At 38.7% G+C, this 16522-nt stretch overlaps 1 protein-coding gene across 5 annotated transcripts in view; it reads left to right on the forward strand.

Annotated features, from left to right (window-relative positions):
- The window catches only part of ERG (ETS transcription factor ERG), a 148774-nt gene that overhangs the window by 25700 nt on the left and 106552 nt on the right, over nucleotides 1-16522 (forward strand). For 4 of the 5 annotated variants that reach the window (XM_084516075.1, XM_084516080.1, XM_084516077.1 and 1 more), the window contains exon 2: nucleotides 11913-12000. The exons of the other annotated variant lie outside the window; for it this stretch is intronic. In XM_084516075.1, the coding sequence (XP_084372201.1) occupies nucleotides 11962-12000 (39 nt within the window). In that variant the 5' untranslated portion in view covers nucleotides 11913-11961. The remainder of the gene's footprint in view (nucleotides 1-11912; nucleotides 12001-16522) is intronic. 5 annotated transcript variants of the gene reach the window in all.

Raw genomic sequence — 16522 nt, forward strand, 5'->3', positions numbered from 1 at the left:
AAACTGCTGCTTTTCTTCTGAAAGTTTGAATAATTTCTGGACAAAACATTTGTCAATTCTTGTTGAGCACAGTAATGGGAGGGAGACTTTGAAATGAGGAATATTTTGGACATAAACACTGCAAAAAAATGTAAGCAGTTCTTAGGCATAATGGGAGCTGCAAAAATTTGCAGTGCAGGGAAAAATGAAAGGGAATTATTTGTTGCATTAAAAAATGCTAATGGGTCTCACTTAACACTGCATCCCTGAGGAAATAAATGTGAAGAGGTAAGTAGAAAGTACATTCTAAACTTGGACTCTACAATCAGATTTGAATCATCATAATCTCACAATTTTTAATATGTCGATTTCTCATCATTGCAGATGAGATCTGTTGTTTTGGAAGGACAAAACAAAGAAAAAAATTAGATTATAAAAATATTGAAGGAACGTTTTCTTGTGAGCTAAACAGTTTATGGTTAGATCTTTTGTTACAAGAGATCCTAACATATGTCTGAACCAAAAGAAAGAGTGGATGGCCAACCTGGGATACACACAGTCTGTGTTAAATTCCTGTGATGAAAGTCCTGTGAGACTTAGTAGGTCACCTGAGTTGTGTCTACAAGCAATTTGGTGTTGTGTGTTGACTATTAGTCTTAATGAGAAGAAATGAGTTCAGGTAGCAGAAGCAGTTTGGCTACACCAATTTACTACACTTAGATGAATTTACCTCTTAATTGCTTTCACCTAGCATGGTTGAATTTCTATAGATCTCCATATTGACAAGGTAATCTGAATGCACAGCTTCCATGTCAGCTGCCAGTCCAGTGAGCCTGATCCCTGTAGGCTCAAGTATAAAAGACACCATCCTCAACAGGTTTTTCACCAATGTAGAGCAGCCCAAGTACTTAATAATGCATTGGGACTATATTATGTTAGATATATATCTCCCTACATGTATTTCCGTTTTCTCCTTCAAGGACCATGAGCTGCTGCTAGAAGCACAGGAGCCATGTGACTACTTCAGCTGTACTGAGGATACCAGTATTGTTTGGGGGATTGTGAATGGGCCAGCTCTTAAATACCTGAGCATTACCGGTCTTGAACTTACCATTTACATAGAGGGGAGATATTATTCAGGCTTCCTGAGACAATCTGAATTTCTCCTTTATAATTACAATGTGTTTCTGCCAGTTCTAGGAACAAACTACTTCTACGGCAGCATTCTCCATTCAAAGTTGGTACTTCCTTCAGGCACAAACCCCTTCAGAAGTGGGCGAAACACATGTGTATGCCCACATAGCAGTTGGAGTCTGATTCTACATGGCTGAAATCTGTGGTAATTTTGCTGTTTACTTTAACATAAATGGGATTGGGTCCTGTGCTAGTTAAGTGCTTTTGTGAACCATCTTGATGGAAGGCATGGCAATAAATGTAATAAGATAATAAACTTTGGCCGTATTTCTATAGCAATGTATAAGCCCATCTGTATGCCTTATGTCAATAAAAACAACTAATTACAGAATAACTAAATATAAAGGGCCCCTCTGCTTAAGAAAACCCTCCTGTATTCCATTCCTAAACTTCCTATTACATCGACTGAAAGTCTGGACTGTAAGCCATATTTCTTCTGTTAAGTTCTGATTTTGAATTAATCCTAAACAAGAAGATAACTGTAGCCTTATCCTTGCAAAGGCATATTCATGTCTTTATACACTGAGAGCAGTCCCATTTGCTCTGAAAGAACCGCTTCCAAAGCGCAGAGGTGGTTGGTTGCATATGTAACTCTTTGCCATGCTGGGGCCTTCCAAAGTTCTGCTGGAAAAGCACGCAGGAGTGAGTTAACCTTCCTTAACCCTGTGATTGCTTTTCTTCTCCAGCTGTAAGTAAAACATATTGTGATTTTTAACTTGGCCAAATGCAAAACCCCATGCACTGCTTCTGCTGCACTTTTTACCTGCTATGAAATCAGACTCAGTGAGCTAAATATATTCATCTTCACTCTGTTTTAAAATAGTGTATGAGGTGGGATATAAACATTTCCTGTGCAGTGTAGAGAAATAAACATACTAGGAGTTTTCAGCTGAGCTTAATGAATGTCTTTTCCATGTGAAATATCTTTCTTCATATTTCTGAGTCAAGCTTGTATCTTTGCTTGGTACAGGTTCCACACCATGTTGTAAATTTTATGCTATAGCTTTACACTCACTATTAGGAAATACATTTATATCTTCAAAACATTATTTTTCTAAGCACTTAACTTTAGACGTTACAATTTCACAAGTGACAAGTCGATGTTTCATCTAACAAACTACTTCAAAATCCATATGCTGAAAAAATGAGACTAAAATTATACACTCAGTCAATATTAGCTATTTATAGGCATTCTTTAAATAAATTTGAAATAAAAATAAAAACAAAGCTGTGAAGGCCATAAATAAAAACATTATTAAAGATGATATACCCTTTGAAGGTACTTTCTTACTAAGGATATATAATATTTCCATTTTTATAGTGCATTAATATTTTTATTGATAAAGCAAGATTCAAATTCAAATAGAAGTGCCAGTCTTTCGGATACATGCTTTTGAAGCACTTTTTGCAAAGCAGGTCAACACTCATTGAAAGTCGCTTTCTTTCTTAAATACCTCGTGTTTATACAGCTGTTCCAATTTTTATTTTTAATTTCCAACATCTGAAATAAAAGTTCCACAAGTAAAAAGAGAAATTAAACCAATAGGAAAAAAAAAAAAAAAAAAAGAAAAAAAGAAAAAAAGATTTCATGCCAAGGACATATAAGAAGAGTAAAAAGCATTTAGAAACATAAAGAAAACATGGTCTGGAGAATTTCAAACACTCTGCATAGTTTTGTTCTCTAGTCTAATAACCATTTCTTCTGGAAGCTGGCATAATTTACTAATATGCTAAAGAACCATCATGGCATGTATTTGCACTTTGTCTTCTTAAGCATAGTTTAAGAAAAAAATGGTGTTGCCAGTCATGTTATTTGGATTAATGTTGTTCCCAGTGAAGCCACTTTTCCATTCTCAGGGTGGGGATTCAAAACTGTAGAAATCTTGCAGGCGATTGTCAAGAGTCATCCACACTTCTCCATCACCCTCTCTGTCATGTTTTGCTTATCCCTTTGCTGAGGATTTATCCATTCCCTCTGCTGTTGTTATCCCATAAGTTGATCCCCCTGTTTTGCTTTTACTGAGGATGTCTGTACATGGCTGTAGAAGTGAAACAGGCATGAATGTCTCTGAAAATAAAGCTATGCTGGAGAAACATGCTTTAGACACCTCATCCTACTGCTTGGTCCAGTGTTGTTTCCCTTTCAGTCCATCGCTAGGTCTGAGCTTCTTCTGGAAAATTTCCACATAGAGGGCCATTTTTCATTTTCCCTGGAACACCTTAAATCCATAAAACAATAAATTGCTTGCATGTGTTCAAATCTGTGTCATTCCATGATTCTGTGATTCTATGTGAATGTTCTCCATGATGGGGATTGACAATACTTCAGTGGCCTGCTCTTGGTTTGATTTGCTTCAGAAAAGTTCTGTCAAGCTTGATTTAGTGCTTGATACAATTTTTGCTGTTCCTCAAGGCCCAGCACTCCTCTGAGGGAATCTGTCTGGGATTTATGTCTCCCACCCACAAATGGGACAAATTCAGCACAGGGAGCATTGCAGGGAGGTGCCACAGCAGAAGGAGTGGGTGTTAGATCATGACTGGGATGTACAGGTAGGGACTGGGCAGCTACAGAAATTTATTCCCACTGATGCTCTGTGAAAGCTTCAAATAAGGTGTCCAATGGTGTTGTCTAATGGGTAAATTCCCCAGCACACAGAAGTGCCTCACCTGTTTGCATAACCCTGGACCAACAAGAGCAAGTGCATACACATAGGAAAGAACAACAAAACAGTATTGCTTATTAAAAAAGCAATACTACTCATTAGAACAAGAAATATCCCCCAGAAACCTAAGGGAAGAAAAGGGAGGACAACTTTCCAGTGCAGATTACTGAAAAATTTCTTGCATCCCCAAAGTGAATACTTTCATGCAAAAGATTCAGTGCCAGTACATTCTGTTCCTGAACAGCATATACATTTCTTGAATATGACAACTGAGGAAATTTATGGAAAACAGAGAAAGCATTAACTATTTTTTATTTCTTGCTCATATATTTCCAAGCTAAGTGGCATTACACTTTATTTCTCCCATACATCTTATTTAATATTCTTCAGATTTTAGATATTGTTTTTAACTGTAGCAATTCAGGATGATTGTAGGTTTGGCAGAACCATGTGAATAATGTGCAGCAAATAATGCACACATTTAATACTCTGTAATTATTGAAAGTGCATGGTGTATGTCATTTCTCATTATGCAAATTTAGCCAAATAGCTATCCTCAAAAGCTCTGTGAGGTGTTCACAAAGTTCTCTATGACTTTGAGAAATACTGTTGTTTTCTGCTTATTATGTATATGCCATCAGTTTGTACCAAATACCTAAGTATGTTTGAAAAATTAATATGTCATCTGAACGCTGTGAGCAGTGCCGAACAGATTGATTCTTACCTAGCAATTTCCATGGGCTTATTAGAAACAGATCTTCTGTGAACAAAAGAAAAATAGAGGCATAGGTATCTGACAACTAGAAGGGAGCTAGAGCATCCAGGCTAATCTCATGTACATCATCTACCCTTCAGTTTCATACAGCTACTTCTGACCTGGAAAATCAAGGTACCAGAATTGTATGCAGAATGCCATTGTGCTCAAATCCTTCCCCCAAAAAATACCCTTGAAATGCAAGAGGCAGAAGCCAAGGAAAGCTTGAAGGAACTGATAACGTGCACCACAAGAGATTGCTCTGTAATTTGTTCTTATTGAGCTGGATCTTGTCATTTCACTTTCTGAAGCACCCTCATTTTATCTTTTCACAGAAGATATTAGTTTTACTTAGCTTGTGACTCAGCCTCAAAATAATTTCTCATTAATTCATTTGATAACAGTGTGTATATCTTTCCACAGCTGTAATTTTAAGTGGAGCGTTGGTTGAGATGTTTGAAACAGACCTGGGTCCTAACAGTGGAATGAATGTAAATTAGAAGTTACTGTTTGTCACTATATATCTCTTTTGATGTCATCTGGCTTTTGTACAGTGCTCTATTTTTCATTGCAAAGTCGTATTTCTGTAGAGCACTAAGGTCCATAATTACAACCTGCAGACAGAAATTGTGTGGTGGTTACTTTGTGGCTATGGGTCTTGTTCATGTGAAGCTGACTTGTGGACATCTTCAGCTATGCATGGAGTTGTGTTGAGATAGAGTAGTTAAACACAAAAATCTGACAGGACAGCTCTAGCACGAAACTGAAAGGCAACAAAGTGTATCAAGCAGGAATTTGATCTGGCAACTTTTCTGGTGAACTCTGTGGTTTTCCACTTGGAGAGTATAAAGTCTTGAATTCATTTTCTGCTGTCCCCTTGGTATCCTGTGCATGTGTTTAAGTATCCTGTAACAGGATAAGCATCAGGGAGAAATCATTATCAAACACCCCTGCATAGTATTACGATAGACAGTCAAAACCTTGAGCTATGGAAAGTGGTTTATGCAGTTAAATGTGTCAGACGTGACTCAAAAGTCTCCTTCCTTTCTAAAGATATTACTTCATTCATGTTAACCACATTTGTAAGTGGCCTGGACTGAAGAGATAGTGTTTGGGGAATTCCAGACTCTTTTATACGCAGTTGGGAGTTTCAGGAATAGCTACTCTGCATTCCACTTTGATATATAATCCTCATTATGGCTTTGAATAAGAACATGGTAATTCGCCAAAAAAATAAATAAAACAAGTTATTGGTCAAAGGCGTACTATATAGGGAGTGCTAATAAAAACAAATATTTTTGGCTGTAGTCTAAAGTTCCTACTGTAAATGAGCTAATTTAGGGCTGTATCCTCCCCTGAGATCATGCGTTAAACTTAAGATAAGCAGTAGCTGTACAGATATCTTTGGGTGGTAGTGTAGAAATGTGCCTTCTCCATAGGCTCCACATTCACAGCAAAGGCATGGGGGACCATTCACTGTCTTTTCCCCATAGGTGGACTGACCTCTCCAAGAAAAAGAGCACTGTTCATTCATTATGAGAAACATAACTCCTTGTACTACCAATTCATGGTTTAACTCCTTAGGAATGTGTGCAGAAGAGCTCTGTATCCCAGAACAAAATCCATCTTCAGTTTCGATGAACTCCAAGAGAGGCAGACGTAGACATAGATGACAAAGATATGCCTTCAGATAACGCATCCATTTCCACCCACAGACGTGAAGGACCTAGAGTACAGCTATTAGTGCAGAGCTAACTGTAAACCCTGGCCATCTGGGCCCTCACAAACAGGTGGTGACACGCGATTCATTCTTCAGTTACTGACTCGCTTACGGTAATATTCAGCTTGTGGTTTCATGGTCAGCTTAACTCACTCTGAGCCCACAGCTGCTGATGACAGGCACGGGTCTCCCCTCCTTGCCACTTGCAACCCCAGGGTCTCCAAGGGTGCCACAATTCACTGGACCAGGGAGCTGGCAATGCCAAAAGAAATCCTATTTGCTTTCAAGTCAACCAGTACCAAGGCCTATCTGAGGGAAATAGCATTAGTGGGTGCAATCCTGCAAAGGCAAGATGAGTACAAAAAGTTTTAGTTAAGTATAGAAATTTGTAGAAATGCAGATGGGCACATCTTTTCCTATTTTCATATTTTAGTTATCTTGTCCTTTACTGCCTTTTTTTTTTTTTTCTTTTCCTTTTATTTTTTTTATTTTTTTATTTTTTTTTTTGGTTCATAGTATCCACCCACAGTCATGAAGTCTTATCCTAACAGAAAATATGTACTGACTGTAGATGAATTGCCTTGACAGTAGCATTTCTTGAATGTAGCAGTATCTTTCCACAGGGTTTTATTGCTGAGGTTGTTAGAATGCAGAGAGGTCACAACAAATGAAGCAACAAAAATAAACTGAAGTGGTTATACTCAACCACAAGCTAAACACAAAAGCTTTAAGCCTATGTTATACAGCTCTGCTGTGTAATAGCATAGTGTCAATATCGTCCCTGGGTTGGAAGAGTTGTATTTCACACATTCTGCCCTGGTTTACAACTGCTGAATTATAAACATCCTGTGATTTCAGTTCTAGGCTTTTCTTCGGTAGATATGACTGGGTTTTGCTCCTCATGCCTTTTCCCTCTCCACATGCCTGTATTAATCTTCTGCTTCTGAGTTTTGCATATACAAACTGAATGGGGTAAAATTCTGGCCTGCCTTAGACAGTCACAAAAGTACAGTTTATTTCAGTGGATGAGGATTTCACCTCTTCTCTTCATACTAGTATTAAGAGTGACTTCACACTGGTTTTCAGTTTCTGGTCCTTGGAGCTCCTTGGATCTGTTCACTGTTTCTAAAGTGTAACAAGCCTAAATTTGCCTCAGATTTGCTCTACAAGAGCTCACAATATTACTGTGACAATTTTAGGTGTCCACAAAAGCTGAAAAGCACACATATGTCAGTCACCTACCTAAGTAGGGAAGCTTTAACGTAAGGCAGTAGTAACTTGCATTATTCCTAAACACCATGAGGAGATATGCAGATTTACATGCCTTTTGGATATCCCAGTCTTTCTCTCTTTTACATGCTATCTCACCAGTGCTGGTAGGATCTAGATGCCCAGAGAGAGATTTCCTGAAAAAACAATCCAGGAATGGATAGAGTTGCACATTGCAAAAATTCTCAAACAGCTGAAAAACATCAGTTCTTATAAAGTATGTGACAAGCACAGCTTGCATGACAGTGGGGGGGAGGGTATGAAAGTCCTGCTGGCACTCACTCAGGATAGTCTGCATAGCTGTTGACGGATTCACCTCCTGTGAGTAATGGTAAACATCCTAAAGTCATGCCGGTAGAAATTCTCTGCAATGCCACTTGGTACTATTCATCATGCCGGCACGTGTGTGTGTGTGTGCGTGCAAATTTCCAGTGCTGTGCGCTGTGCATAACCTTTCCCTCTGTCTTATACTCACACAAGTGTAAATTGTAAAGTGCAGGTCCTTACCACCTCAAAAGCATGGGTACAGGGATCTTGTCAGACAGACACTGTCCCCCAAGTGGCGCTTTGGCTCTGCTCTCTCTTGTGCAGCCTGTGCTGGGGTAACCATTTAGTATCATCCTTGCTTTCATGACACTGTGAATCTTGCCCAGCATTCTGGTTGTGCTGTTTGTTGTTGATGAAACAGTCCTTTGATACCCAGTGCTGTACACACTCTTTGGCTTTATTTTTGAGCATTACATCTTTCACAGAGAAGCATTTTGGGCCACCTAACCTGCTTTTTATTTTTATTTTTATTTTTATTTTTATTTTTATTTTTATTTTTATTTTTATTATTTATTTATTTATTTATTTTTGTGAGTATTGTTAGGAAAAGGACCTGCATTCCCATCTGCAAGCAGGGAAGTACCTGTCAGGAGGTGGGGTAACCCCGGCATGGAGATCCAGGAGAGAGGGTTGTATGCTGCTCCCCAGACAGAGAGGACATTCAGCCTCTCAGTACTTTGGCAGTATATTGTACATTAAAAAGTCTAATCCTTTCGATATGACTATAAAGAGGAAAAACAGTGTAATCACATCTGGCAAACTCTAGAGCTGTACATAATTCTGCACCCCTTTGATGTATTAACATCACTCCAAAACTACAAGTTGCATGTGCAGAAAGGCAGCAGACCTGACAGCCTCGCTGTTCCCTCCTGCTTGGGGTGCAATGGGAACACCAGCACATCGATCTCTAGTTCTTTCCTACCTTACCATGGCTGATGCTGTGAGGCCTTCCTCCATTTCTGTCATGGGATGTACACCTCCAGAGGAGAGTAAATGACAACGATTTGTGATGCCAGAGTCTGCTGGAAAACATTCTCTTTGGCTATGAATATCCTTCCTAGGCTAAGCCCTAATGCAAGAAAGCACTCAAACAAGTGCTTAGCTTTCAGTTTATGTTATGATTTCCCTGTTTTAGTCCCCTGGAAAGAGATGTCTCCCTAAAACAAGGTTTGGTGTCATTTGAACTCTTAAAATTAGAGCCATGCTAGCCGGGGGATGCAGAGCAAAATCTGCCGCCACGTGCAAGCCCTGTGACAGACTGTCAAGCACAAACATGACCAGCATGAAATTTGGGGTGGGGGTGGAGAAGGTTCTGGCAATAAATACCATCTGGTTCAGAAAGTTAGTACCAGATGTCTGGAAGTGTCCAATTCCAGCCAGTAAAGGTGGAGCTGAAGTAATTAAAATGATATTTCTGTTTGGAAAAAGGAAGGAATACTGTCACGGCTTTTTAAACAATGATTTGCAAAAGCAAGAAGGCAGAAGTCACGCCTTTTGCAAAATATGTCCCCCTATAGGGTAGGCATGAATGAATGTCCAGGAGAGAAACAAGAATACACTGCCAAAGATTGAGCTTAAAGCAGAATTCCCCCTTTTGGGGATCACCGCTGCACAGCAGGATGGGGAAAAAAGTCAAATGGCCAGAACAGTTGCATAAGCATCTTTCCAACTCATGGTGGCTAAATTTTGCTCATCTTTGATTCCCATACCGTGTGGTGCAGAGTTGGCAACTGTTTTGCAAATGCTCTCTGTCATCTCCTCTCCTATAAAGAAGCCATCTTTCTGGGGGAAAAGTGGGATATGCATAAACCTGGCATTGTTCAAGCAACTTCTCCTAATCCCCAGGCCCCTCCAAGCAAATCTGAGCTCTGAAAGAAAAGCTTGTTTCCCTCCCCAGAGTGCCACAGGGCATTTCTAGAATGGAGCCCCCATCTCTGAGTGCAACACGTGTTCCCTAAGCGCAAAACCCTGCTCTTTTTGGGCGAACCACCCAGGCAGCCAGAGCTGGGGAGAGGCAGAACTCCCTGTGGTACCCTCAGGTGTTTCCAGCCCAAATGTGCTGGGAGCTGCAAGTGGGCTGGGTGAGTGGGGTCTAGCATGCCCTGTCCTTGCCATCATGCTAGATGGCAACCAGTGAAGCAGGGCACAAGCCCCAGGGTGGGGGGTGCAGTGCTGCTGGGAGGTGGCACGTAGCCCACCGTTCTTCAGAAACCTGGGTCAGCCGAGATATGGGGTAGGGGCAAGTGGCACAGTGCATCCTTGTAGGCTGAACAAAGGCATGAGGGACAGAAATAGACCATGGCACAGTTCCTCAGAAGGCTTTGTGTTTATTCTTTGCTGGTGGTGAGGCACCTTTATGGCAATGCTGCGGTGAAAGTACAGGAACTGTGAAAACATGATCAAGTGCTGGGTGCAAAATATTTTTCTGTTCACTTTGAATGAAATTTAGGAGTTTCCACATTCCGTGTATGATGTTTTGAAAGCTTAAAATATGAATCCCATAAATCCACTGAATAACATGACAGGCATGGATTTACTAGGGAAGGGAAAAAGGGAACTGAAAGGCATGTCACCGCTGATGTATATGACTTCAGTCTGAACAACACTGCTGATGAAAGTTAGCTTTTACCAAAACAAGTATCCATTGCTTTTGAAGACATTTAAGCTCTGTGGAAAGATATATCTTCGCTGAAAGTCGTGACATCAGTATCTCATTTGATCACACACAAATACCAGAAAAAAACTGTATGAAAGGTCAATCGAAATGGGAATTTGGCATGTGTTGGGGTTTCCCTAATAGGCTGTAGAATTAAGTACTTGATTTTCATTGATTTGAAGGAGAACAAACACAGATCCTTTAAGCAGCAAGGGTGAAATTTATTAAGATCTAAATGGAGGTATCTTTAATTGCAATGTGTAACTCCATAGCTTATACATGGTTTCCTTAAATCATGAGGACACTTTCTGGGGCAAACGGCAACTCGGTGTCAGTCTCTCTATCTACCTATCTATCAGTCACTCTATCTCTATCACTTTTTTTCCTGAAAAAAATAGATAAAGCCTATCTGCAGTTTGATCTGCAAATTAGTGTAGATCTAAGAACAGATAATGAAATAAAAAAGATGATACTGATTAAGAAGAAGATTTTTTTTTTTCTTATCGTGCCTTACCACTTTAAAAGATGAAAAAAGTTCAGGATCATGGGCAAAAAGAAACCTCTTGCACGAGAAATGGGAATTTCCAGGCTTCTAGGGAAAACAGAGAAAAAGATACTACTTTAAATGACATTCATGTTCCTATATTTTTCCATATTTTTTCTAGTTTCCTGACTTATTGATCCCAATTTATTAATACTTAACTGATGTTCTAGCTACCAAGCAGTACTTTAGATTACTCAAATTATATATTTTTATTATTTTAAATTTTTTTAGTGGTTCCTCACCCCCTGCGCAAGTAGAGAAATGCCTCGCGCCTGTCGTAACCCCTCTGTGCTTTATTACCGGACATGGATAAAGGATCCCAGAAGATCCATGCTCTGAAGCACTGTTAATTGAGTGGCTGGTCCAGATTTGCAGCTATTGTAAATGGGCACAACTTCAATGAAATGATGCTTGCTTATTATATCAGCCCCAGATCTGTCCCAGTCCTGCTGTATATGTTTCTAAATTGGGAAGAAGAGATAGTGGAAATCCCTGATATCTCTGATGATTAATAGGGCTGTGCAGTGCAGAGCACATCCCAGAGCTCTTATTTCAGGAAAATCCTCCATTACAGATAAAGACCAATTTTCTATGAGAATTTCAGGGCTGACTGTTTTCTCCTATCTGAAATATATCCTAGCAGACTACACAGAAATAGAACTGTCTTAGGGCTTCAGCTTGTACTGGTTTTCAAGGAAGTCTGGGGAAGGAAAGGTGCTTATCTGTCTATAAAAAGATAAGAGATTTCTGTTGAAAATAAACTTTTAAAATATAATCATATGACTTTTGTTTCTTTGGTTATGCAGCTGCCTTGGAATCTGAGCTTCTGGTAAACACGTTGGCCTGTTAAAGGACATGATTCAGACTGTCCCAGATCCAGCAGCTCACATCAAGGTTAGTTTCCTGTTTACTGTGAGTCCTCAGATGTTATGAGAGCGATAAAATTTAAAAATATGTATACGTAATGCAGGTCTTCTTGTATATTTATAAATTGTCCTACTGTACAGCACTGGCTCTTCTATTTCTTGATATTTGTATGTTATTTGTATGAGTCAGTCATGCATTCTTTGTTGCTGACACCTGTTCTGATGTGTGTGGATATTTTGAGGGTAAATCTTTCTATGACTAAAAGCCCTTGATCATCCCCTAATATTTGTTATGCTTGACAAAAAAACACGTACTTGGAAAATACTGAATATATATATCTCCAGTTCTGCACCATGAAAACCAGTGGCAAACATTTGCTGAAGAAGAAAAATAAACATAATGCAAAAATTCAAAGCCAAACAAACATTCCTTTGAAAAGACTCAGTGCCTAGTTTTGTGTAAATCAAAGGACACTGGATTGTGCTATAGTCTTAAAAACAGCATTGTTTTGCTACATTTCAGAAGACATTGTATTTGTTTTCACTCCTTTTTTACTATTATTAGTATTACTATTGTTCTATGTTCTTTTTATCCTTCTGTCACGGAAGAATAGGAACTTGCTAGACATAGCAGTTGGTGTACTGCTATGAATAAGACATATCTGAGTATTGCCTGTAAACAGCACCTGAGCCTCAGAAACTGGCTGGTTAGGGGGATGCTCCAGCTCTGCTTTAGTATTTTATTGTCTAGAGGTTTTGTTTGGAAATGGTTGGCTGACTGCTTCTAGAGTCGAACAGCAATTCTTTTCCAGAAGTAAAAAGACACTCATATAGCAGTGTCTTAGGTGGGAAAATCCAGCTGACCCTTATTTTTATACATATAAAAATGCGATGAAACTGCACATTTATCATTCACATGGCTCTGCCATGTCAAAGTACTGCTGGTGTAATGAGATTGCTGTAATCAAAGGGATAGATCAGCCATTCTAATCAAGCTGAGAGTGAAAAGGTTTCTTTTATTCTTTCTATCTGCCTTTCTGTTTCTCTGTCTGTCTTTCCTTGAAGCTACTTTTTCTGCAGCTTCTTTTATGGAGTTTCTTCTCAGTTAGCCACTATCCACCAGTCAGCAGCTTTCTATAGAAAAGCTTCATTTTTCAACTTATTTTTAACTGAATAAAAATGAAATATTATTTTAAATAGCTCACTTTTCCTGTAGAAAGGTATTGAATGAAAGAGCCTCTCTATATAACTCCCTACAGCATTTCTGGATTGTGCTCAGATACTAGGGTGACAGACAGTGGTAGGAGAGCTCATCCCTTCCCTGTCTCCAAATTTTCCAAAACCCAACATATTCACTGTCTTCTGGCACTGGACTGTTTTTATGGAAAGAGCAGGAAAAACCCCCACCACAAGCAGTCTCTCCCCTTAGCATGTCTTGTCACCTGGATTTCAGATTTTGACCAGTAAGAATTCAGAAATTTTATGGGGATTTAGTACCTCTTCATGCTTTCTAAGTTTCCACAGTGCCAGAAATAACATTAAGAAGAACTCAGTTTCTTGCTTTCTGCCAAAATCTGTATCTGAAGCATTTTTATTTTATTTTATTTTTTTCTACCATGGGAGTTAGAATCTGAGAGAACAAGGCTGGATATGTATGCTTCTTTTTATGGCAAGTAAAAGAGAGCTGCACAGAAATCTCTGTAATGATTCTGTGTTCAAGGGAACCTGCAGCAGTCTATTTTCAGCAGAATAGCACACACAAGTAGTTGCTATGCTGAGAAGGGGTGAGAGGAAGGCACTTACTTTAATATTGTGTTTGGGAGAGGACAACTAGCCAAATAAACCTTAAATCCTTCACATTTCTGTTTATGTAATTAGGGTCTGCTTTGGTCCAAACACATTCTTCAGAAAGCTGCCATGGATGCTGTTCGTTTAGACTTTAAAAGTGGGTGTAAATATGTTCTTAAAAGTAAGCCATGAGAAAGTAATGTACATGAGCCATGGGAAAGACTATTTGCTGTGATGGTCTTTTCCACCTCTAATTGCTGTAGTGTTGTAGAAGGGACACACTGAGTTCATTACAGTCATCCTTGATATGGTTTTGTTTAACTATACTCCATCAGGTAAGTCATATGGTATTCTATTTTTTTTTCTTCTTGAATAAGCAGATGCAGCCTCAGCCATGCACATTTAGAGCTGTAACTTTAAAAATCACTTTTTAGGAAATGTCAGAATTATTAAGATTTGACAGATTTTAATTTTTAATTTTTCTGCCTGAACATGTGCAGAAAATGAATGTGAAATACATGTATAAATGAATATGGCAATATGAATATTCAGAGACATCTTTTTTTTTTTTTTTTTTTTTTCCAGCAAGAATGATTTCATTTGCATTATGTGAATTCTCATGTGTGCTATTTGGAAAACAGCCTTTTGCTCTACCAGAAGGAAATGCAACCAATCTCACAGCTCTCGTGCTCCGTTTCAGAATGAGAAATTACATGAACCTGATTCCAATGCCTAGGCAGAGCCTGTACAATTTTGGGAATGTTTTGAAAATCTTAATGTGTGTCCTCATTTTGTTTGGGCAGCTTCATTCCATGGCTACTAAAGATTAAGCTTTACATTTTTCAGCTTAAATGAACCATTCATAATTGATATGGTGAGTCCATGCTCCTGCTGCTTTCTAACATGTAGTATTGCCTGGGTCACAGGCTTGTGTTTACCCAGGCATAAGGGACAGAAACATTTAATGTGGACAGGAAAAAGAATGTATATGTTCAGACCCTTAGTTCCAGTACAGCAAAATATGGGGAATTTTGACCCTGGTCTTCAAGCACATATATCTATTGCTTCTGAGTGAGCTGAAATCAGTAATACTACTTGCATTAGTAAGATGAGGATGTATTCAATGGTTTGTGGTATCAGCACCTTAGTTTAAAAAGGTTTGCTACTCCTATTGCTAAAGTCTTAAAATAGTACCATTAGTATGGATTAATGGCAAACTGTTAAGAAAACAAGGTTTTATTTTATTTAAAACAAGACAGATTCTTTCTGGTATCTGTAATCAGAATGAACAGATTGTTTTTGGAAAGTCATTTGTTCAGGTTTTTTTTTGTGTTTGAGGGGGCTTGGCTATGAGGTGTGCAGGTTTATACCAAGGTTTGTGTATTGTATCACTCTTCCAGAACAGTTTTTCTCTAATGAGTCTGGAAATCAGAGAGGAGTTTGCAGAGAGGACTGTTTGCAACTAGCTCTGTCCTCACCTCTGAAATGGTCTGTCATTTTAACTGGGAGCTATAAAATGTTTGATGTTAAGCATAATCTTAAGGAAGGTTTTTGTCTGTGCTGTCAGGGGATCAAGGTCCTTCTGTCACCAATAGAAATTTTCAAACACAGCAAAAATAGGTCTCCTATGTATGCTAAGTGTCACTTCTAGAAAAAACACAATTTTTACTATCTTTCTAAATGGGGTGCTGCATGGAAGTGCTGAATACAGTTTTCACCAGGAAGTTGAGCCTTTGCTTGTCAGTCTGAACTATGTTGCTTTGGGTTAGTAATTTGGAAGCTACATAAAGATCTAGCTGCTTACACTGGCATTAAATAGAACGTCTTAACAAGAGTTATATCTCATCAAACTCAAAAGGAAGGTTAGAGATGTTTTCAAGAAGTCAGCGGCTAGATTGTCTCTTTGAATGGGCAAGACTAATTGTCCTTTACACATGCTTTTCAATGTGATTTTTTTTCTGCTATTCATTAAATTGTAATTCTTATAACAGTAACCATAGAAACACTGTGTGAGTGCTACATTGGATTTGCATGTTTTGTTTTTAATGATGTAAGTTTTGTGAATGCTGACTCTTCGATAAAACTTTTTTGTTTGTTTTTAAGGGTTAAATTCTGCTTTCAGCAGCCTCATTTGCAAAGACCAAATGCTTATTTGGCTTTAGTTAGATTCTGACATCACTGATAGAGATTTTATTGAACTGGTCCTCACTGGGAAAGGAAGAGTCCAAGGTACTGCTATATAGGCAAGTACTGCATTTGTCAGGAACGGAGTTGACCCTGGAGCAAATGAGTGTAATTCACTGAAGCAGTGATGATTTATGCCAACAGAAGATATGGTCTGCCTATATTCATGTGGTCCAGTTTTTCCATTTCTTGCTGATCTGGGATTTTGATATTTGGGATAAAGGCAGAGACAGGTGAATGGCAACCAGAACAGAAAATGCTAGTGGATTGTATAGACTGCATTTGCTTTGTAAAACTTGAGAAAAGGGGACTGTTTATGTCCTATGTAGCTTAATCAAGGACAACATCAAACACTTGGAGCCAAATTCATCTAGACTGTATCTGCACAATCTCTCCCCCCCCCTTTTTTTTTTTTTTTTGTGGATGTAATTAGAAGTTGTTGCCTCTGAATCTTTTAAATTGTGCTTACCAAATCTGAAAGCTGCATGTAATACTACAATGAAAAAAAATAAAATATCTGATTTCTCAGAAGAAATAAAACAATTACTTCATAACTGTTTCTGAAAATTACTCCTGAG

The sequence above is a fragment of the Aythya ferina genome (genome assembly GCF_964211825.1).
Source record: "Aythya ferina genome assembly, chromosome: 1".
Taxonomy (NCBI): domain Eukaryota; kingdom Metazoa; phylum Chordata; class Aves; order Anseriformes; family Anatidae; genus Aythya; species Aythya ferina.